The sequence below is a fragment of the Capricornis sumatraensis genome, chromosome 2 (assembly GCF_032405125.1).
Source record: "Capricornis sumatraensis isolate serow.1 chromosome 2, serow.2, whole genome shotgun sequence".
NCBI classification, from domain to species: domain Eukaryota; kingdom Metazoa; phylum Chordata; class Mammalia; order Artiodactyla; family Bovidae; genus Capricornis; species Capricornis sumatraensis.
Window position 1 is genome coordinate 152,011,882 of NC_091070.1, and position 24,381 is coordinate 152,036,262.

A 24,381-nucleotide genomic window follows, 5' to 3' on the forward strand; every position below is an offset into this window, starting at 1 on the left:
GCCTGGTTTTCGTATCAGGGTAATTGTGGTCTTATAGAATGAAATTAGGAGTGTTCCCTCTCCTTTAAGTTTTTGGAATAGTTTGAGGATAGGTATTAGCTTCTTTTTATATGTTTGGTAGAATTCCCATGTGAAGTTGTCTGGCCCTGGATTTTAGTTTGCTGCAAGTTTTTTGTTGTTGATTGTTCTGTTCATATTGCTGTTTCTTGATTCAGTTTTGGAAGGCTGTATATTTCTCAAAATTTGTCCATTTCTTCTGCTTTGTCCAATTTGTTGGAATATAATTATAGTATGTTAGGTATGCATACATGCATGCTCAGTTGCTAAGTTGTGTCTGACTCTGAGACTCCATGGACTGTAGCCCACCAGGATCCTCTGTCCATGGGATTTTCCAGGCAAGAATATTGGAGTAGATTGCCATTTCCTTCTCCAGTGGATACTTCTGACCCAGAGACTGAACCCATGTCTCCTGCTTGGCAGGTGGATTCCTTATTACCAAGCCACCTGGGAAGCCCATGTGAGGTATAACTGACATTTAAAATCACACTAGTGGGAATTCCTTGGTAGCGCAGTGGAAAAGAACCCGCCTGACAATGGAGGGGACACAGGTTTGATTCCTGGTCCAGGAAGATTCCACAAGCCTAGGAGTAACTAAGCCTGGGTGCCACCACTACTGAGCCTGCACTCCAGAGACTGAGCTCTGCAACAAGAAAAGCCGTAACAATAAGTCTGAGCACCACAACTAGAGTAGCTCCCACTCACTGCAAATACAGAAAGCCCTTGCACAGCAATGAAAATCCAGTGCAACCATAAATAAATAATTTTAAAAAACTGGTGCACGGGGATGATCCAGAGAGATGATATGGGGTGGGAGGGGGGTTCATGTTTGGGAACTCATGTACACCCGTGGTGGATTCATGTCAATGTATGGCAAAACCAATACAGTACTGTAAAGTAAAATAAAGTAAAAATAAAAATTTAATTAAAAAAATCACAGTTTCAGATGTATAACATGATGTTACAAAATTATAATCACATAAGCACAGTTAACATCCATTGCCATATAAATGTTTGTAATGAGAGATTTCAAGATCTTTTAGCATCTTTCAAATATGTAATACAGTATTATTGACTATAGTCACCATGCTGTACATTGCATCTCCGTGACTTTATTTTATAACTGGACGTTTGTACCTTTTGATCCTTTCACCCATTTAGGCTACCCCTGACACTCTGCCTCTGGCAACCACTAAAGTCTGTTCTCTGTACTTTTTATTTTTGTTTTTAAAAATAGATTCCATCTATGAGTCTTAAAAAAAAAAAAAATTCCACTTGTGACATCATACAGTATTGACTTATTTCACTTAGCATAATGCTCAAACATTCCATCCTTAGTGTCACAAATGGCAAGGTTTTCTTTTTTAAGGCTCAATATTCCACTGTATAAATACACAGTACATCTTCTTTATCCATTCATCCATCACTGGTCACTTAGGTTGTTCCCATATCTTGGCTATTATACTACTACAGTGAACATAGAGGTGCCTGTATCTTTTTGAATTATGTGTTTTCATTTTTGAGGATAAATAGCCAGAAGTAGATTTGCTGGATCATATGGTAATTCTATTTTAAATTTTTTTGAGGAACCTCCATACTGTTTTCATATGGGTCAATTTTTATTCCTACCAACAGTGCACAGAGGCTCCCTTTTCTCCATATTCTTGCCTGCACTTGTCACTTGTCTTTTTGATAACAGCCATTCTAACAGGTCTGAGGTGATATTTTATGATTTTGATTTGCCTTTTCCTGATTAGTGATGCATATTTTTTCAACTGCCTGTTGGCCATCTGTATGCCTTCTTGGTTAAAAAAAAAGTCTCTGTAGATCTTCTGCCCATTTTAAAATGATTTTTTTTTTTGCTACTAAGTTGTATGGCTTTATATATTTTGATATTAACCCCTTAGCAGATGTATGATTTGCAAATGTTTTCTCCCATTCAGTAGGCTGCCTTTTCATTTTGTTGATGGTTTCCTTTGCTGCACAGAAGCTTTTTAGTTTGATGTAATCCCACTTTTTTTTTTTCCACTTGTTTTTGATTGGTCAAATCCAGAATATTGTCAAGAGTGATTTAGAGGCTCACTGCCTATGTTTTCTTCTCAGAGTTTTATGTTTCATGTCTTATGTCCAAGTCTTTAATACATTTTGAGTTAATCTTTGTGCAAGGTGTAAGACTGAAGGAAGGAAAAGGGCATGACAGAGGATGAGATGGTTGGATGGCATCACTGATTCAATGGACAGGAGTCTGAGCAAGCTCCAGGCATTGGTGATGGACAGAGAGGCCTGGCATTCCTGCAGTCCATGGGGTCGCAAAGAGTTGGGACACAACTGAGCAACTGAACTGAACTGAAGGTGTGAGATAGTCGCCCAGTTTTCCCAAAACCATTTATTGAAGAGAGTCCTTTCCCCATTGTATATTCTTGGCTCATGTGTTATGCATGCACGTCTGACCATACATGCATGGGTTTATATGTATTCTGTTCCATTGACCTATGTATCTGTTTTTGAGGCAGTACCACACAATTTGGATTACTACAGCTTTATAATGTAGTTTGAAAGGACATATAACGTCTCTGGCTTTGTTCTTTTTCAAGACTGATTGGCTATTCATGATCTTTTGTAGTTCCATACAGATTTTCAGATTAGTTCTATGAAAAAATGCCATTGGAATTTTTATATGGATTGCACTGGACTTGTAGATTGCTTTGACAGTATGGACATCATGTATTATCCCTAATGGCTTTCAGTTCAGTTCAGTCGCTCAGTCATGTCTGATTCTTTGCGACCCCATGAATCGCAGCATGGTAGGCCTCCCTGTCCATCACCAACTCCCGGCGTTCACTCAAACTCACATCCATCGAGTCTGTGATGCCATGCAGCCATCTCATCCTCTGCCGTCCCCTTCTCCTCCTGCCCCCAATCCCTCCCAGCATCAGAGTCTTTTCCAATGAGTCAACTCTCTGCATGAGGTGGCCAAAGTATTGGAGTTTCAGCTTTAGGATCATTCCTTCCAAAGAACACCCAGGGCTGATCTCCTTTAGAATGGACTGGTTGGATTTCCTTGCAGTCCAAGGGACTCTCAGGAATCTTCTCCAACACCACAGTTCAAAAGCATCAATTCTTCGGTGCTCAGCTTTCTTCACAGTCCAACCCTCAACATCCATACATGACCACTGGAAAAACCATAACCTTGACTAGACAGACGGACCTTGGTTGGCAAAGTAGTCTCTGCTTTTGAAAATGCTATCTAGGTTGGTCATAACTTTTGTTCCAAGGAGTAAGCGTCTTTTAACTTCATGGCTGCAGTCACCATCTGCAGTGATTTTGGAGCCCCCAAAAATAAAGTCTGCCACTGTTTCCACTGTTTGCCCATCTATTTCCCATGAAGTGATGGGACCAGATGCCATGATCTTCGTTTTCTGAATGTTGAGCTTTAAGCCAACTTTTTCACTCTCCACTTTCACTTTCATCAAGAGGCTTTTTAGTTCCTATTTACTTTCTACCCTAACAGGTTTATTAAGGTGTAATTTACATACATTACATTCAGCTGTTTTAAGTGTACAGCTATTTCTGAAGTTTGTGCAAAAGGGATCAAACCCAGGTCTCTTGCATTGCAGGCAGATTCTTTACCATCTGAGCCAGGGGAGTCCTTCCCACTCCCATGTAACCACTAACGTAGTATCTGTTTTCTTTTGTCATTATAAATAGAATCACACAATATATGGTTTATGTGTCAGAATTCTTTTGCTTAGCATGATGTTTGAGGTTCATCCATGTAGTAGCATACATCAGTGTTCTATTTTATGAATTTTTTATTTACCATTTACCAGTTGATGGTCATTTGGATTGTTTCCACTTTTTCACTAGTATAAATAATGTTATAAGCATTCACCTATAGTTTCTGTGAACAGTTTTCATTTCACTTAGGATGGAACATTGAATGGAATCTGCTGAATCATATGGTAAACTGCTTAACTTTTTAAGAACCTGTCAAGACCATTTTCCAAAGTGGCTGTGTCATTTTACATTTCTACCAGCAGTGTATTAAGGCTCTAGTTTCTCCCTACTGTCACCAACACTATCTTTTTCCTTATCATAGCCATGCTAGTGGCTATGAAGAAGTGCCTGCTTTTGGTTTTAACTTGCATTTCTCTAATGACTAGTGATGCTGAGCATCTTTTCATAAGCTAAGCCACTGGATACCTTCTTTGCTGAAATGTCTATTAAAAATTTTTGCCCACTTAAAAATGCAGTTGTCTTACTTTTGAGTTTTAAGAATATGTAATCTGGATATAAGTTGTTTATCAAATATGATTTGGAAATATTTACCCAGTCTGGTTTGTCAGTTTACTTTTTTTCCTATTGGGTTGGCCAAAAAGGGGGTTTACCGTAACATCTTACAAAAAAGCTGAACGAACTTTATGGCCAATGCAGTATTATGTAAGTTGTTTCAGGTGTACATTGCTCAGGACCACTTTGTAGCAAGCTTCTTTAAAAGAATATAGACTAGACTACCAAAAAGCCTTATCTTAAATTCTATTTATTGACCTCATTCTTTTCTGTGTTCTTTAGAATCTAGAGTTCAACTATGAGGCTAAAATGGGACTTATCTCAATTTTCCAGTCAACTGATAAGACAACTGGTATCATCCTGAAAAATTACAGCTCTATATTTTCTCAAATATTCAAGTTGCAGTTTATTTCAATTTTTATTTTTATATAAATAAAAATACTATGTCTTATACCTAGGATGCAAGGAGTTGGTTATCCTTGTTGGGATAATGGTTCTCTATCTGTGGAAGTCACTCTGTCTGGTGATAACTAATAAGTAGCTCTAGCTATACAATTATTGTGCCTAAAATTCCAGAAATGGTGAATGGAAGCTCATCTGTTCGGTCTTCATGGAATATACCTGGGAAGGAAAAATGACACTTGAATAAAACACCTATTCTTACCAGTTTTGGGGAAAACTGTGTTGTCTCTCCAATATACATTCCACTTCCCCCCATTATGTAGCAATAATGGTCTGGGTAATCCATACTGGGCTCGAGGAGTAGACCCTGATCTAAGTCAATAAGAAACTCTCTCTCCTATTCCTTGCTAGAATTACTGGGTTAAGCTCATAGCATTTCATAGCCACGTGGATTAGTTCAGAAGTGCCCTGAATTAGTGTTGAAAGTTGAAGACTCTCACTAGGACAGTGTGATATGCCATAAAGCTGGGAACTACTGAATGATTCTGCCACCTCTCGTAGATTCTAAAATGGCCCCCAGTGACCTCTGCCTTCTGGTATTCATTCCCTTATACAATCCACTCACCTTCAATGTGGGCCGAACCTAGTGATTAGTTTCTAACTAGTCACAGGATACAGAAAAATTGATGGATGTTACTTCTGAGACTAGGTGCAAAAGGACCGTGGCTTTCATCTTGCGTTGCCTCTCACTTGCTCACTCTCAGGGAAGCCACATGTCAAGCTGGGGCCACTACAGAGTGGTCCATATGGCAAGGAACTGGAAGAGGTCTCTATAGACAACAAAGAGTGAGAAACTGAGGCCCTAAATTCAGCCCAAGAAGAACTAAATCCTGCCAATAACCACATGAGTGAGCTTATTAGAAGGACCTCTTTCTCTACTTGAGCCTTCAGATGACACTGCAGCCCTGTCAGGGAGCTTTAATACAACCTCATGAGAGACTGAGGCAGAGGCCCTAAGCTAAATTGTGCCCAGATTCCTGACTCCCAGAAACAGATAAAAAAAAAAAAGTTTGTTGTTTTAAGCCACTTAATTTTATAATAATTTGTTAAGCAGCAAAAGATACTATCATAAAAAAAGTTAGTTTGAGCTTTTTTTTTTTTTCTGTTATTTGTAACTGAAAGCACATTAACATATACTAGCTAGGACACGACTGAGCAACTTCACTTTCACTTTTCACTTTCATGCATTGGAGAAGGCAATGGCAACCCACTCCAGTGTTCTTGCCTGGAGAATCCCAGGGACGGGGGAGTCTGGTGGGCTGCCGTCTATGGGGTCGCACAGAGTCAGACACGACTGAAGTGACTTAGCAGCAGCAGCTAGTAGTAATCTAATCTTGAAAAGGCTATAAGACAATGTACACAAATAATTTTGTGAACTTAAGGTTTACAAATATACAAACAAAAAACCCCCCACCTACCCATTCACAACCATCTTCATTTCTCATATGGAAAATTATGTAATAAGGCCTCATTCATTCAGTATCCCTTATAATATTGAGGAAGTCTGGGCAAAGATGTACCTTTAATTACTTACACAAATAAACAATGTAAAACAACAACAACAACAATGATCACAGGGCAACTATTAAGTCCACTTAAAACATCTACTGTTTAGGGAATTCTCTGTCAGTCCAGTGGTTAGGACTCGGCACGTTCATTGCCAGGGCCTGGATTGGATCCTTAAAAAAATTTTAACACCATTTGTTTATATACAAGCATTAAATATGCTAATTTAAAAGGGTTCTTAATTGATACATATTCATTAAAGCACATCTGCAAGGACATCTGATTAGGCATACTTTGTTCTTAGTCTATCTGGAAAAGCAACCAATAGACATAGGATATCATGAATTGAGGGGTATGATTAATTCAATATTCTGTACCTGAAGCTCAATAAAACAAAAAAATGAAATTCAAAACCTACTCTATACTTAGAAGGGCGTTTGAAATGCTGCTTCCACCAGCCAAGCTGAGTTCACTGCCTAAATAAAAGCCTTTGCTTTAGAGGGTTCTCAGGGGAGCAGAGTTGCATGAAATGGTCTCTAGGTGTAAGTCTGGAGGCAGTAACAGTGCTAAGTCCTTATGTTCTATTTTCTAGGAGGTTCAATAAAAGGATAATGGCATTCTTTCTTGTCTGCCAAAATACACCTCTCAAATATCCTTGTCATATATTTAAAGATTTGCTTCACAGAGGTTTTTTAACAAAAATTCAAATATCAAAATGTAAAATGATATCAATCAGTAGTGTGCCTCTGGGAGGAGACAAGATTCTAAATAGAAGTGAGGGGGAAATTTTGCTTTTTAAAATTATACATGCAGTTCTGTATTGTTTAATTTTGACAAGCTTGTATTGCTTTTATACTTTAAAAAATAGTTGAAAACTTAAAAAAAAAAAATAAATGCTCCATAAGGGGATCTCATTCATGGTTTAGAATGAATTTCTTTTAATCATAACATTAACTTAATACCTATCTGAGCACCTGAGAGTATGTGAAATAGAAAGTAAAGGGAAGAAGAAACAGAAAGTTGTGGCTAAAGGAGGGGATATTCATATGGGCAGTTCTTAAAAAGAGTCAAAAATCTGGGATAGTAGAAGAGGGCTATGTATCTGGGAGCAGGGTCAGGAATCAACAAAGCCAGACTTTTAAACTCACCTGCTTATCAGTACATGAGATGACTAAGGTATTGGCTGGGCTGAAGAGGGAAGTAGGGTGAGGATATTCTCAAAGATCATTGCAGTATTTGGTTGAAGTAAACCGCTACTTCCTGGGCAAAAACTTATCAGATGGGACATGCAGGGTGGGATGGTCTAGATTTGAGTATGAAGCTGATAGTGGGGAGTTTCCTGGATTGTAAGAAACAGAACTAACTGTGGTATCCTATAAGAGAAAAATAACAAAAAAGATGGCGCATGGAGTAACAAGAGTAGACAGGAAATGACTGGGGCAGCTGGGAACTCAGGGATATTGTATTCTACCATAGCAAGCTGAAGACATATGGGGGTCTCTAGTTGGTTTTTTAAATTTCCAATATGAAAACAATCTAAACAGGCAACAAACAAAAAAACAAACAAAAAACTAAAGTAAAACAAGTCAACACACCAATCTGGTTAACAGTTGGTTCTAAATATGATGGTTAAACTTTCAAGGTCTTCATTTTTGAAATGCAATTCTTCAAGCAGGGTGGTCATGAACTGTGTAAACATCACATTTTCCTGAGAAAGCTTCTGAATGCCAAGAGTTGAGGTCAATCTGAAACACCAAAAATATTAAATGCATATCCATGAAACTGGAAGGACTAAGGGGCTCCAGTCTTTAACATGGCATAAGGGATTTTTCTGAGGATAATGAAATCTCTCTGATTTAGCAGAATCCAGAGAGAGAAGATCTTCTACTAAACCTGAAGAGAAATCTCATGAAAAAACTGAAAGACCAAACATACTGTTACGTAAGGAAAGAAGCTTAAAAGCCTTAATCTGAAACATGTTAGTTATCATGTCAGCAAAAGCTACTAAAATTCTGCTTAGAAAAGAACATTAATGAAGTCTTTCCACATGAGGAAAGGAGGCTGTGTAGAGAAGCTTAGAGCTGAGAGTTGCTTTAAAAAACAATTTCTATCAACTGTTCAGGTTGCATCACTTGAAAAACAGACAATAAACAAAAAGATTGTCTTTAGATGAAACCTTATCATTTTTATTTATTTTTTTAAACATTTTTATTTTTGTAATACTGAACAGATGAATTGCATCTTACAAGGTACTTAATACAAAACTTCAGAAGGAAAACAAAGCTTTCTTCTCTAACCATTTCCAGTGACTATCCCTAAAGACTGATTACATATATAATAGTTATAGAAGTAATTTTCATGAATGTGATTAGTAAACATGATTTTTAAAAAGGTGAACAATATCTAACCACAAAGACTGCAAACCATTCCTTTTCATAAATTTTTGTATCTCCAGAGAGCATGAGCATGCTTCACAGAGCCTTTTTCCAAATACATTCCGGAAACCTTTTTGAAAAAAAATTATTTTTCACCCAGTCTACACTTCCCACACAAAGCTCTTACAGATGCTTATTTAACCTTGGCCATTGCCAGTGGGCACATCAAATATAAATAAAATAACTCTGATTTAAATCAATATAGCTCAAGAAATCAGAGCAGAGGAGTTTCACAGTAGTGAGTATGGGAATGAGAAATGTTATTTTCTGAGGCAGATTTCTTCCTTGCTTAGCCATTTCATGCAGAAAGCAGAAACAAAAGGAAAAATTTGTCAGAACTGTCCAAAGATGCCCTAGACTTTGAGTAGATTCTCTATATTCCTGAAGGTATTTTAGCAAGAACTAGAGATGAGGTGACTCTGTCCAGTGAAATCCAGAGAGCTACCCAAGAAAACTTCTGATTTCCTTACCCACCTCTCCTCTATTTATTTATAGCTAGTGGATGGAGTACTAGGTTCTCCTATTTCAGAAATGAGCCTTGTCTGCAGGTATTCCCCAAAGGCAGTTCATACTTGGAAATCCTTCTATCCAAGCATTCTAATGCCAAGTTCAAGCTGGGCACTTGGGTGAACTTACAGGCAGTTGTGGCCAGCTTTTCCTGTGGAGAAAGTAGAACCTAGAAGTCAACTCTTTTGGCTTTTCTCATACTTAGCTGATGCCAACATTTAAAGTATCAAGTTGCTGTTTCCCCACAGTAATACCAAAGGTGCTGGGGATGGGATAACATTGGCTACAAACAAGAAGTAAGGGCAGTCAGATCAGATGTCAGCTCCACAGAAACCTAGCTTTTGTGTGTTTTAAAAATGGTAATGACATATCCAAAACAATGTCTCTGATTTTCAAGGAGACTATATGAAAACATATAGTTTGGTTCATATATGAAAACAAAGTTTCCTCAATTACTTCTCAAAGTGCCATTAATATGTTTTAAAACTTCCTCAAATTAGAAATAAAGGTTGACTACTAGATTTTTCAACCCGTGTACTCATATTAAAGCAGAAAATAATAAGTGTTATAGAGAAAGAGTTTGTAAGAGAATTGTTCTATCAATCACCCTAGTTAGAAAATATTTTGGGAACAGTAACACTTCTCTAACAAACTTATAAGGTTAATATTATTATATAGTTATAGGATATGTTCGTGCACGCATGCTAAGTTGCTTCAGTCGCATCCAACTCATTGCGACCCCATGGACTGTAGCCCACCAGGCTCCTCTGTCCATAGGATTCTCCAGGCAAGAGTACTGGAGTGGGTTGCCATTCCCTTCTCCAAGGATATATTCAAATTTACCTAAAAGTTTTGTTCATAAAGAAAAATCAGGGTTATTGAGAAACTTTTCCAACAATGCAATCTCATTCCTGAGCCCATGCCACGTACAGCTAAGCAACCAGGCATTCTTTTCTTAATGAGCTTGGACCTGTTTTGAGACTCCTCAAAAACATGGCTCTGAGCAGCAATCTGTTATGTTTTATCACAAGATGAGTATCAAAAGCCCTAGGGTGTATCTATAAAATGGGGCTAATAGTACTTAACTTCCTTAAAAGTTATTATTGCAAAAGGATACTATAAATAGGTTTTTAAAAAATCAATTATGATAATGATAACGTTTATCATGTGCTACCTAGGAGATTTATCTCTTTTTTAACTGCACAATGACTCTGAAAAATATATACTGTTCTCATTTTATGAGTAAGGAAATAAAGGCACAAAAAAATGGAAGTACCTTCTCCAAAGTCACAAAGATAGTGTCAGGTCACAGCTTTGAAACCCAGGCAATATATCTCAAAAAGCCCATACTCCTGGCTAATACGCAAGCTTTCATTCTTTGTAGGTTATAGAATACTATATAAATTTAATCTTCACTTGTGCCCTTCATTACTGTGCCCTCAATGAACATGCAGAAGAAACAGAATGTTTTAACAGCTTTAGAGAACTAGAAGGACCACAAAGTAGCTAGCAGCAGAAGGAAATGCTAATGGAGAAATCATACAAGGTCTGGTGTCTGTTAGGAGACAGTAATAGCAGCTTTGGGGTCTGGGGATTTCTGCAGCAAGTCATCAAACAGATAGATAGCAATCCTTAGGCATCTGGAGCCAGGATTTCCTGACTTCTCTTAACACTTGAGCCTTAAGTGTTGTTGCATAATTTTACTCCCGGAAAGTGAGCCAATGAGATTTCCTTTATTTATTCCCTTGTCCTTTTAATCTTTATCTGAAAAGATTCTTCCCTACCCCCAAGTCCCTAACACAGAATATAGTAAGAAATATGTATTACCTTTCTAAAATTTTTGACTTAAATCCTTTTTGGAATAAGCTGAGGTATAAAGAAATAAATACTCTAATAGTGCCTGTGTACCTCTAACCATTAGTAACCCAGTGGATTACTTTTGGGGAGTCATGTAAAAATTGTTTTTCTTTCCATAGAAACCAGGCTCACAAAAAAAAAAAAAGAATGGTTTTGACAAGCTATAAAGTCATAATAATATGTCAGGGAAGATGCTAAACCCTGAAGACTAGTAATTTTATTAATTCATTCAAAAGAATTATGATTTGCTTCTATCTCCAAAGTAATTTACATTTAAAGTTGAATAAGAGCTATATATAACCTTTGTTTTCTAGATTCCTTGACTTGTCTACTTTAGTATGTTTTATTACTTAATAGCAACTGGCACTCTTCCAGACTGACTGCTTACTGGATATCTGCTGGATTTCCATGTCATCACTGTAGTGAGAGGCCTCTGTGCCTGTTTGCACAGATGAATCTGAGACAAGATCATAACTTTTTATCAGACTTTATGGTTTTGGTCAATGATAAGAGTTGGCTGTTGCCATTGACAAAGATGCTTTTGCCATTGACAAAGCAAGGATTCTTTTTAGGGCACACACCACCTTAGGTACTATTGGCTGAATTGGGTGCGCGGACCTGTCTGACGTAGAGAAGCAGTGCGTTGAGCTTGGAGACAGGGTTCTGTGAAGAATCTGCTTTTGTTAGCAGTGGCCATGGAAGGCGGCTTCAGCAAGCACAGAGCACTAAGCAAATAGTCTGTGTGTGCTTAGAACCAGGTCTAAGAACAAGTGAACAAAGACTTATCACTGCAACTGTTCTTTACATGGTCTCTTCATTGCCACATCTGACAGCCTCTTCTTAGTTCTTTTTCCAGTTGACTGCAGTATTTGATGTCCTCATTCACTTCCTCCTTTTCTAGAATTCTCCTTCTTTGGCTTTTCAGGTACTCTTATCTTAGTTCTGCTCCTACTCCTGAACCTTTATGATCTCTCTTGCTGGCATTTTTTTAAAAAATCAGCCTCAGACGGTAAAGCGTCTGCCTACAATGTGGGAGACCCGGGTTCGATTCCTGGGTTGGGAAGATCCCCTGGAGAAGGAAATGGCAATCCACTCCAGTATTGCCTGGAAAATCCCACCGACAGAAGAGCCTGGTAGGCTACAGTCCGTGGGGTCGCAGAGAGTCGGACACGACTGAGCGATTTCACTTCAAAAAAACTTCTTCAATAACGACAGGTCTTACCTAAGGTTTCATACTGACCCTCTTCTGCATTAAATCCTATCTCATGGCTCTGACTACCAGTGATTCAAATCTCTTAACTTCTCTCTTGGGATTTTTTTACACTTTGGATATCCAAAAGGCACCTCAAATACATTCTGTTCAAACCTGAAATTCTGACTTCTCATTTTCATCAAAACCTTCTAGTATTAGAAATCTCAGTCATCTTTTAACTCTTCACCCTTAATGTTCTTTGTTCAATCAATTACCAAGTCCTCCTGATTCTCCTCTGATGTGCTTCTTGAATCCATTTCATTTCCCCCATTCTCACTGTCTAATTCAGATGAATCATCTCCTCCTGGGACTACCACCTCAGCCTCTTAAGTGGTCTCCCACTCCATTCCAGTCTCCACACTGCCACCACAATCCTCTCTCATAGATCTGATTAAGTCACTCTCTTTGATAAGTACTTATAGGAGAAACCAAATTTCTTTGGACCTTTTATTTTTCATTTCTATCACATGGATATTCTTATAAATATTTCAAATAATATGAAAACATATAGTTAGTTGTATATTTTTTTCTCATCAAGCAGAAAGGTGGAAAACTGGGATATGTATTCATCCATCTTTGTATTCCCCACAGACTTGTTCCCTTAATAGTAATACATAATTTGGTGAATGATTACAGAACTGAAACTGCTGCTATGCCATACTAGCACTTCTCAGTGAACCTCAAGATGCATGCGTATGTGTGCGTGCTTAGTTGTGAGTGACTCTTTGTGACCCTATGGACTGTAGGTGCCAGGCTCTTTGTCCATGGGGTTCTCCAGGCAAGAGTACTGGAGTGGATTGCGATTTCCTTCTCCAGGGGATTTTCCGGACCCAGGGATCTAACCAGGGTCTCCTGCAACTCCTGCTTTGGCAGGTGGATTCTTTTACCACTGAGCCACGTGGTCCTGGACAAACAATGGTCTGTGGGCCAAATCTGGCCTGTTGCTTGTTACTTTTGTAAATAAAATTGAAAAACAGTCATGCCCATTTATTTATATATTCTATAGCTGCTGCTTTTGTGTTCCAACAGCAGAGCTGAGCAGCTGGGACAGTTGGGCCAGCAAAGATGAAGATATAATCTGGCCCTTCACAGAAAGTTCGCACACTCTTATACTAGAAGATTAATATGCACCAATTTTAATTTAAAGTGAATAACTCAGTCACTAATACAATGCTTTATATACTGTAAGTCTGATGATGGGAGCAACTAACATGAGATGAGAAATCTAAAGCAATCATTTGGCCATAGGATAGTTAAGATTTAGGGAGGTGGGAGCGGGGTTCAGGATTGGGAACTCATGTACACCTGTGGCTGATTCATGTCAATGTATGGCAAAACCAATACAGTATTGTAAAGCAAAATAAAGTTAAAAAAAAAAAAAGTTGAAAAAAAAAAAAAGATTTGGTCTGGGAAAGATCTGCCCCCTGGATCACTAAAGTATGGAAGATGCTTAATGAAACCAAAAATATCTCATAAAAATCTACCAGCTGGAGAGAGAACTTTCCCTGATTTATTTCACTCCAGCCAAGCTGAGCAAACTTGCCTCAATTACACCAAGGTTTGGTTTGTCCTCACTTAAGAGCTGGCTGTGGAGAAGGCAATGGCACCCCACTCCAGTACTCTTGCCTGGAAAATCCCATGGGTGGAGGAGCCTGGTAAGCTGCAGTCCATGGGGTCGCTAAGAGTTGGACACGACTTAGTGACTTCTCTTTCACTTTTCACTTCCATGCACTGGAGAAGGAAATGGCAACCCACTCCAGTGTTCTTGCCTTGAGAATCCCAGGGACGGGGGAGCCTGGTGGTCTGCCGTCTATGGGGTCACACAGAGTCGGACACGACTGAAGTGACTTAGCAGCAGCAGGAGCTGGCTGTGTTCTTTCTAGGGGGTGCTCTTTCCCCAGATATCTACATGGTGGACCCCTTCATGTAATTCAGTTTTGTTTAAATGTCACCTTTTCTATCCGAAACCCATCGTCTCTTTCACCTTCTCTACCTGCCTACTTTGTCTTCGCAGTCCTTACTGTTTTCTAGCTCTATTATTTGCTTGCTTGTTTACTGTCTCTCTCTCCTCCAAAAGAAGGTGAATGCCATGAGGGTAGTGACTTGTGTATTTACTGCATTCACTGTGTCCTTCGTGTTGGGGACACTGTAGGTGATCACTAACTACTTGTTTAGTGAGGAGAAATGGCTTAAGAGGTCACGAATTTATTGTGTTTACTGAAATATTTTTTCTTCTTCAAAATATTTTCCTCCTTTCAGTTTTAGAGGAAGGGAGGGAGGAAACATGTTCTTGACTCCTCCCCCTGCCTGCACATAGTAGTATCATCTTCCTGCTAGAATATTTCAGAGTATCTATCAGTGAGGTGAGATGGGCTTCAAATTCACTAGGTGGGCCAAACATTAAATCAAGATCTACCACTTGTTTCTCCATTTTCTCCTCCTTACTTCCATTTGTCCTGAAACTCAGTGTTGGCCAAGGGTGAGTAGGAATGAGAGCCACTGAGCAGGCTTGGTTTGTACCTTTAATTCACTCCATTCCTGTAGAGGAAACTGTGGAGCAAGGGGCTGTTCCTCAAGTGGTTGCCTGGTGCCTTCCTCTGGAGCAAAAGTATTTCAGCTTCACAGGTTAAATATGAAAATGACACTTGGCCAAAAGGAAGAGCACTTTAGAATTTCTACAGTCCAACTAATATAGGTCATTATTTCTGTGTATTTCTGGTTGGTTATTACTGCTCTTGAATGGGGTGTGTTCTTACTCTTTTTAGGTCAATGAAAGTAACAGTGTAGCTGCAAAGCTATACTCCCTTTCAGTCTCCTCCCATTAAGTTAAAAAATCTAAGAAAACAGACTCAAGATCATTTCTTAATGTAGTGATTTGGACCCTTTACACAAGATAGTTAATAAACTACCTCCATGACCTTGAAGGAGGGAGATTCTTTACCTCTATGTGTGTGGCATGTTGCAATGGTTAATCTGCTTTAAATGCTGGACATTGTTTCTTATACATAATGTAAATGGCCCTTGCAGAATATGGAGGTGGTGGGGGGTGTGTGTGGGAGGGAGAGGCAGCACTTAAAGGTTATTCCTTCATATGCTTGAAAATGGTTCTCAATTAATTCCAAGTCTTTTTATCATTTCCCAATAGATGCCATCTAACTGCTCCTTATTCAGACTGGTGTTCTTCCCTATATCCCTAATTCTAGCTTCTCATTTTCCTAAAATGCAATGCCCCAGAATATACTGCTCAAATTCATTACTTCACAACAAAAATACATTTTCAGAGAAAGATATCATGATGTAAAATCTTTCACATCTAAGTTATCTTTGAAGTAAAACCTCAGAATCTTATAAATCCTCTCCCTTTTTTGTTAAATTGAGTCCCCAGGCTCCTCCTTTCAATACTTTAAAGGATTAGCATATACATCTGTATATATTATATTTAATATATTATATAAAATTTAAAGGGACTCAAACCTCTGTTCCAGTCCAACAACTTCTAATAGTGAATATCAAAGGAAACAATAACTAGGCCCAAATAACTATTCTACTTAAATAAAATAGTAATATAGCATAGCTGGTATTTAACAGTGTGCTTTATGCAAGAAATACCTTTAAAATAATCAATAGAAAATGTGACTGGCAGTGAGTAAAAACAGAAGATTTTTATGTTTCCATTTATTTCCTTTGTGTACTTTTAAAGATAAAAACCTCTACAGGTGACATGAAAAGGATAGTTTACCACAAATAGTCTTCATGTTGGAGAATATAATTTGACAAAAATGACATAATCTGCAAATGTATAAATCACAAACAAGCCAGGAAACTTCTCATGAGAACTCCACTGATTCAAATCTCTATTCTGAAAAGAAAGGCAGCCTTCTATAACTAGTTCTTTACCATATGGTCAATGGCATGACAACAAAAGCAAAAAAAAGCGAAGTGTCAAACTGCATCTTATTGATAAGACCTTTATTTAGCTGACTGCTCCACATATGCTACACATCAAAAGGAGAGTCTGAAGTCAGGTTAGGACAGGTACCCTCTATTTGCTATTACTGAGCTATCAAACAACATCTGGTTAACAGGAATTATTATACACAGAATTGGGAAGAGTTTCCAAGTTTGATAACTGAAACAGATTTTTAATTAAAAGTGGCCTTTTTATAAATCCTTATATCCAAGGATTTAGAGCTATACAAACTCTTGATTAAGCCTCAGAAGAAAGTTATCTATGACTGTGAGTCACTGGTTTGTTTTGTATCAACAGAGAAAACTATATGAAGAATTAAAGTTGTAGTTTACTGAACAAGTGGAGGTAAACAATTGATGGGACTCAAGGTTATCCATCTCCTGTAGTGCATTAAAAACCAGTAATTAACTTGGAATTTTAAATGGCCTTCCCAGTGTGGCTGTATTGCTTTGCTTACTGCACATTCCCACTGGGGAGCATACGATGCAGGTCTTGCAATACCAGAAATCGCAGCATGGTCTGATTGATCCTTTCCTGAATAATCTGGGTGATACGTGTGAAGATCGCATCAGGCATTTATCTTAAATGAAATAGCACAGACATCCCTTAACCTGACCATCAACACTAAGAAACAGTAACTCTTAAAGAGTTTCCTAAACTTGCAGAATCAAGCTGGTAGGCTGTTGTAAAATGACACTGAACAATACTCCTCATATTCAGTATAATCTTAAGTGAAAAAAATGCTGTGAGAATGTCTGTGTGAATAAATGTCACCATAAAGCGTGCTTCTCTATGGTTTGGGGTTGGAGGAAGGGACAGGAAGTGAAAAGCCACTTTTCTGTATTATCAGATTTGAGAAATTACTAGGTTCATACAGAGTTCTGTTGCAGTAGGGAAACCTGTTCTGCTGATTACCACACATAAAGGTGATGAATATGCAGAGACTGCCAAAAGATAATGCTGGGATTAAAAGAAAATTTTTGACACTCATCCTTCAGAAGTTAGGGCTGGGAAGGAGAAGGCAAGAGGGATATTTCTGTTAAAAGGAAGTACCTTCAATATTTACATGGACAAGCACTATGCCTGTTACTTTGCCAATGCAAACAGAATAGATATTACAGGACCTGACATTTCAGGGGCTTAGAATCAAACAAAACCAAACGTCTTGGGATAGATGAGGCATCTTTATTAATACTGGCCTGAGTAAGTGAGAAATCTAAAACATGAGGTCTAACTGCACAGTCTTCTTTGATGAGGCTATACCACTTAGTTTCTTCACATGTGACCTATCCAGCTAGTTTCCTTTTGACAGCTGACGTGGGCAGGGTACAGGATTCATCCAGGGTCACGCTGGTTAAGAACAGTGCCAACAATGGACACCTTTTATCAGAGAGGTGTCTTGCTTATCTATCACGTCTGGATACTCCTTCCTGCACTGCAGCAACAGTTCTCACTTTACCCTTACTATGTCTTCTTTAAGAAAATGAGTTGGGATTTTCCCTCCTTCTCTACAAATGATAAAGGATGACCTCTGTCTGTGAAAACATACACTCAAAACTGAAACAAAGGAGAGCTGTGACCAGTTAGTAACCCAATAGGTCAAAATGTCATCTATTTTCAGAAATTTGAGGGCTCACACAAACCCAAGGCATTTTACAAAACATCTCTCTCAGATATTAAAAACATTTTTTTTTAGTATAAACTTTCAAAAAGGATATCATCTGTATGTTCAGGGCTCATATTTAACATAACTTTTTCTACCTTGAGTGTTTCTTACTGGGGAGAAGGTAGATGATTATTCAACTCTGTCACTGATTTCTCTAAAAACATTTGTCTGATCTGTGACCCTTAGCCTCCTCCCTGAAGTAACACAATGGCCCCAGGGGCACAGGGAAAGAACAACAAAAAAAGTCAGCCTATGGAAGAGCTTTTCTTTTTCCATAAAATAACATGGACTGGGCCATGTGCAGAGGTAACTCCTTCATGGCACTTCCCTAAGCTGCCCTGGATGTTGTTTTTAAGTAGCTGCTCTGGATGTTGTTTTTAAGTAAACTATGTCTTAAAAACAACACCCAGAGCTTCCCTGGTGGCTCAGAGGGTAAAGCATCTACCTGCAATGTGGGAGACCTGGGTTCAATCCCTGGGTGGGAAAGATCCCCTGCAGAAGGAAATGGCAACCCACTCCAGTATTCTTGCCTGGAAAACCCCATGGACGGAGAAGCCTGGTGGGCTACAGTCCATGGAGTCGCGAAGGGTTGGACACGACTGGGCAACTTTACTTTCTTTCACTTTCAAACATGGTTTTAGTCTTGTCTGACAAGGAAACAAATGACAAGCAGTCAGAGCTCAGTTTAAAATTCAGATACTTTAAAATGGGTGGCTTTCTAAATTAGAGCAAGTGAATTAGTTTCCCTTGAAGAATGCCAGTTTTTTCCCCAGCTATTCCTTCTGTGGCAGGATCTCAGCCACTGAGTCAAACATAAGCAGCTACAGTGATTTCCAAGTCTGTAAAAAGAAACTTTTCTTTATGAAACTAACTTGTTGATCTTCCACCTTTCTGTGAAGTTACACCAAGTGTTAACTCCAAAGTGAGGCTCAAATGACTTTCTTAAGGTCACGTAGTTAGTAAGAGATGAGCAAATAAGCCCCAAAAGTACTCCCACAGGTCTACACTTCTAACCACCATACCACACAAGCTCACATGTCTGATTCATTTTAAGAACTGAGTAGACTTTATGATTTCAAAGGCCCACTTGTCTATGCTCTTCAAATAATTTTTGAAATCTGTCATTACAAAATAAAACACGCTAATGAAAACAGACAATTCTATTGTTTCTAATTAATTCATCCTTTTGCCAAAAAGCACCTTCCAACATCATTAACTATTGAAGACTTTAGAAGAAACCTAGGAAATGCCTCTAAGCAACTAAATCCTGGCAGATACAGCTGAATTAACTGCTTTAGCATATCTTTATCTAGCATACTAATAACTGCACTAGGACAGTGGTTGTCAATTTTGTCTGTACAAATTACAATCACTTGGGGAACTTAAAAATATATGTCCAGGCTCCATCCTAGACCATTCAATTAAAATCTTTGAATCAGATATTATACATTATACACACACACACACAGAGGGATTCCCTGGTGGCTCAGATGGTAAAGAGTCTGCCTGCAATGTGGGAGACCTGGGTTTGATCCCTGGGTTGGGATGATCCACTGGAGAAGGAAATGGCAACCCACTCTCAGTATTCTTGCCTGGAGAATCCCATGGATGAAGGAGCCTGGCAGGCTACAGTCCATGGGGTGGCAAACAGCTGGACACCACTGAGCGACTTCTTTCTTTCTATACATATACATATGTGTGTGTGTGTGTGTGTATATATATATATATATACACACACACAAAGTAATTTTAATTTTTTTTTTTTGGCTACACCATGAGGCTTGCAGGATATTAGTTCCCCAAGCAGGGATTAAACCTACACCCACAGTAGTGAAAGTGTGGGGTCCTAGCCACTTTACCATCAGGGAATTCCCAAGTATTAGTAATTTTTAAACACTTTCTATGTGATTCTAATGGACAACCAGTGTTTAGAACTAAGCACAAGCTGGAATCAAGATTGCCAGGAGAAATATCAATAACCTCAGATATGCAGATGACACCACTCTTATGGCAGAAAGTGAAGAGGAACTAAAAAGCCTCTTGATGAAAGTGAAAGAGGAGAGTGAAAAAGTTGGCTTAAAGCTCAACATTCAGAAAACGAAGATCATGGCATCTGGTCCCATCACTTCATGGGAAATAGATGGGGAAACAGTGGCAGATTTTATTTTTGGGGGCTCCAAAATCACTGCAGATGGTGACTGCAGCCATGAAATTAAAAGACACTTACTCCTTGGAAGGCAAGTTATGACCAACCTAGATAGTATATTCAAAAGCAGAGATATTACTTTGCACAAAGGTCTGTCTAGTCAAGGTTATGGTTATTGCAGTGGTCATGTATGGATGTGAGAGTTGGACCGTCAAGAAAGCTGAGTGCTGAAGAATCGATGCTTTTGAACTGTGGTGTTGGAGAAGACTCTTGAGAGTCCCTTGGACTGCAAGGAGATCCAACCAGTCCATCCTATAGGAGATCAGTCCTGGGTGTTCTTTGGAAAGGACAGATGCTCAAGTCAAAACTCCAATATTTTGGCCACCTCATGCGAAGAGTTGACTCATTGGAAAAGACTCTGATGCTGGGAGGGATTGGGGGCAGGAGGAGAAGGGGATGACGGAGGATAAGATGGCTGGATGGCATCACCGACTCGACGGACATGAGTTTGAGTGAACTCCAGGAGTTGGTGATGGACAGGGAGGCCTGGCGTGCTGCGATTCATGGGGTCACAGAGAGTCGGACACGACTGAGTGACTGAACTAAACTAAGCAGTTCTGATCATTTGTTATACTTGTTATCTACACTGCTGGAAGAAAATGAATAGCAAGGAAAATAAGATCTTTATATAGATACCTCTACCAAAGCAGAAGATAATACAGTCCAAAAGAAGGGTCTCACCTATAGGAATTTGAAAAAGGAAGATATTATTTGTACCTCTGGGGGGTTAAGAAAGACTTCTAAGGATTAGAAGTGGGTCTTGAAGGCTAGGAGATGCAAACATGAAAAGGAAAGGAATTTTCAGCACAAGCCACAATGATACAAGCTAATAGAGAACACAAGGACACAAAAGAGAAATAAGTTGGGTAAGCAGGTTGGGGCTATATTAGGAAGGCTTTGAATCTCAAGCAAAATCACATGATAGGAAATGGGGGTGTCACTAGGTTTCTGAACAAAGGCCTGTCCTGATCAGAATTAAGCTTTAGTGAGATTATTTCTGTAGCTAGAGAAAGAATGGGCTAGTTTGAGGGAAGAGACCTGTTTAAGAAGGTTATGATTGCAGCAGTCTAGGCAAGTAATGAAAATCTGATGTGGGTTGGTAGCAATGGGAAGAGAGAAAAACAAAGGAAGGATTCTGCAATTGATTAGATATGGGAGATAAGGGCAAGAGAAGCACCAAAGCCAATTTCAGACTTCAATTCTGGGTCATTAGGAAGAGATCACCTAAATCTCAGATTTGAGTGAGTGAATTGCTTTGAAAGTGAAGGTGAAGTCGCTCAGTCGTGTCTGACTCTTTGTGACCCCATGGAGCCTACCAGGCTCCTCCGTCTGTGGGATTCTCCAGGCAAGAGTACTGGAGTGGGTTGCCATTTCCTTCTCCAGGAGATCTTCCCAACCCAGGGATCGAACCTAGGTCTCCCGCATTACAGCCAGATGCTTTACCATCTGAGCCATACAAATGGAGATCTCCCTTCCCACAAATAAAATTTTGGTTTGCAACCTAGGAGAGTTATCAGAACTGAAGATACAACTTTTGGGGCGGGACAGAAGAAACATTTCATTAGGACAACCAATTTTATTCCTAAGATGTCTCCTTTACCGGTTACCAATTATAACTGTCCTGATTTCTTGAACTAACCTTTCACCAGCACACTTCAGAATCTCTTGCATCCTTGTCTTAACTTTCCTATTCATCAAAAGTACAACCTGAGATCAGTGCTACATACTTGCTTTGTCCACACCTACAGCAGGATGGCTGAAAAGTACTGGAGGGTAGGAGTGTGGGAGGAAGAAGGAACTTTGAAAATTGATACCACTACAAATCCATTATCTCTGGCCTCCTCTGGGTTACTTGTCAGTTTTCTCTGGCACTTGGTTAGGTCCTTTTCTGGATACTCTCAATGACTGGAACCACTTTCTTTCACACCCTACTCAACCATCATCTCTTTAGTTTTAGAACCCAATATCATATTCATTAGAAACATCAACTTCATTGGAAAATAAAATGTTCAGTCATGATTTTAAAATCTCCCTTCTACTTACAAACTTACCTATAGCCACACTTCTTGTTTAGTCACTAAGTCCTGTCCAACTCTTTTGTGAGCCCATGGACTGCAGGCTCCTCTGTCCATGGGATTTATTCTTATTTTCTTCCAGCCTCAGAAGATAATGTATTTCTCTATTTGACCATGATCTCACTTCTTTGATTATGGGCTTCCCAGGCAGCACTAGTGGTATAAAGAACCCACCTGCCAATGCAGGAGACATGAGAGACAAGGGTTTGTTTCCTGGGTCAGGAAGATCCCCTGGAGGGGGGCATGGCAATCCACTTCAGTATTCCTGCCTGGAGAATCCCATGGACAGAGGAGCCTGGTGGACTACAGTCCACAGGGTTGCAAAGATTTGGACACAACTGAAGTGACTTAGTGCACACTATTATATAAGCTTCCCTGGTGGCTCAGATGGTAAAGAATCTGCCTGCAATGCAGAAGACCTAGGTTTGATCCCTGGGTCGGGAAGATCCCCTGGAGATGGGAATGGCTACCACTCCAGTATTCTTGTCTGGAGAATTCCATGGACAGAGGAGCCTGGTGGGCTACAGTTCATGGGGTCACAAAGAGTCAGACATGACTGAACAACCAACACTTTCACTTCTTTGTGTCTCTTCTGGGACCCCGATCCACCATTATGTCTACCCCCCAACTCTGCCCTCAGCTTCAGATTCTTGTTAAAATTCTTCTCTGTACCCTACAAACATACTTCAGTATTTTACCCAAAACAGACTGTAACCGTTCAATTTCTTTCCTACTCTTATCATCAGTTTTCTCAAACAGAAATCTATATTTGCTAACTCCACTTCCTCTTGTTAACCTGTGATACTGAGTTTCATAAAATTCTTCAAAATTACACAAAGATTTTTACTTTTCAAATGTGTATTTTCTTTCCCTTTGGGGAAAGAATACATAACTTTATTTCTACTTTCAATGTGTTAATGTATCTCTCAATCAATAATATGAGCTGTAGAGGGTTAGTGGCATTTAGTTTTAGGCAGTTTGAGGAATTCTGGAGCATGTGAAAAGCTGTGTGAGTTAGTGTTTTGGATGAACAACATACTTCTCTGCACTGAAACCACAGGAATATGTGGCAGCTACTTTATTCTTATGAAACATTTTTGCAGTGTAGCTGATTTGTCATGCATTGCAATGGAAAAACCACACGTGACAAACAGCATTGTAACGTGGAGAACTGAACGACTCATTAGAAAGAAAATCAGTAAATAAAACTGTACAATTCAGTTACTATAACATGATTTCACCTCCACGGAAATTATGGTTGTTCAAGCACTTTGTGGCGGTTTCCTGAGTACTTTTGCTCCAATGTAATTTTCAGTATTAAGCTTTATGTATTTTGATATGTCTTGTCTTTTAAGGCAGAGTATACCCTAAACTTAAAAAACAGACATTACTTTGCCAACAAAGGTCTGTTTAGTCAAAGTTATGGTTTTTCCAGTAGTCATGTATGGATGTGAGAGTTGGACCATAAAGAAAGCTGAGCGCTGAAGAATTTATGCTTTTGAACTGTGGTGTTCGAGAAGACTCTTGAGAGTCTCTTGGACTGCAAGGAGATCAAACCAGTCAATCCTAAAGGAAATCAGTACTGAGTCATTGGAGGGACTGATGCTGAAGCTGAAGCTCCAATACTCTGGCTACCTGATGTGAAGATCTGATTCTCTGGAAAAAGACTGAAGGCAGCAGGAGAAGGGGACGACAGAGGATGAGATGGCTGGATGGCATTACTGACTTGATGGCCAAGAGTTTGAACAAGCTCCAGGAGTTGGTGATGGACAGGGAAGCCTGGCATGCTACAGTCCACAGGGTCACCAAGAGTCAGACACAACTGAGTGACTGAACTGAACGGATAACCCGAGCTGTACCAGCATGACAAAGAGAAACTCATACTGCTCACAGAAAATGGGACTACACAAGTATCAATAGTGAGAACTAGAAAATAGTAATCTGCCTTTTACCCTTTGGCCTTTATAATTTGTTCTAAAACTTTGCAAAAATACCAATATTTAAACTAGGAATAAATCAGAAGCATTTTAATTTTGCCTGCAAGAATCATATGACTTTACTGTTATTGTTAACTAGAACTATCAGAATGAGAAAAGTC

General features: G+C 39.1%; 1 protein-coding gene across 6 annotated transcripts in view; it reads right to left on the reverse strand.

The window, feature by feature from the left end:
* Positions 1-5,232: 5,232 nt before the first annotated feature.
* Positions 5,233-24,381, reverse strand: part of RPAP2 (RNA polymerase II associated protein 2) — an 86,159-nt gene continuing 67,010 nt past the window's right edge. For 2 of the 6 annotated variants that reach the window (XM_068964593.1, XM_068964589.1), the window contains one exon: positions 6,071-8,060. In XM_068964593.1, the coding sequence (XP_068820694.1) occupies positions 7,919-8,060 (142 nt within the window). In that variant the 3' untranslated portion in view covers positions 6,071-7,918. Of the gene's footprint in view, positions 5,580-6,058; positions 8,061-24,381 lie in introns of those variants that run through there. The other 4 variants (XR_011144419.1, XM_068964591.1, XM_068964592.1 and 1 more) reach the window with 4 other exon arrangements.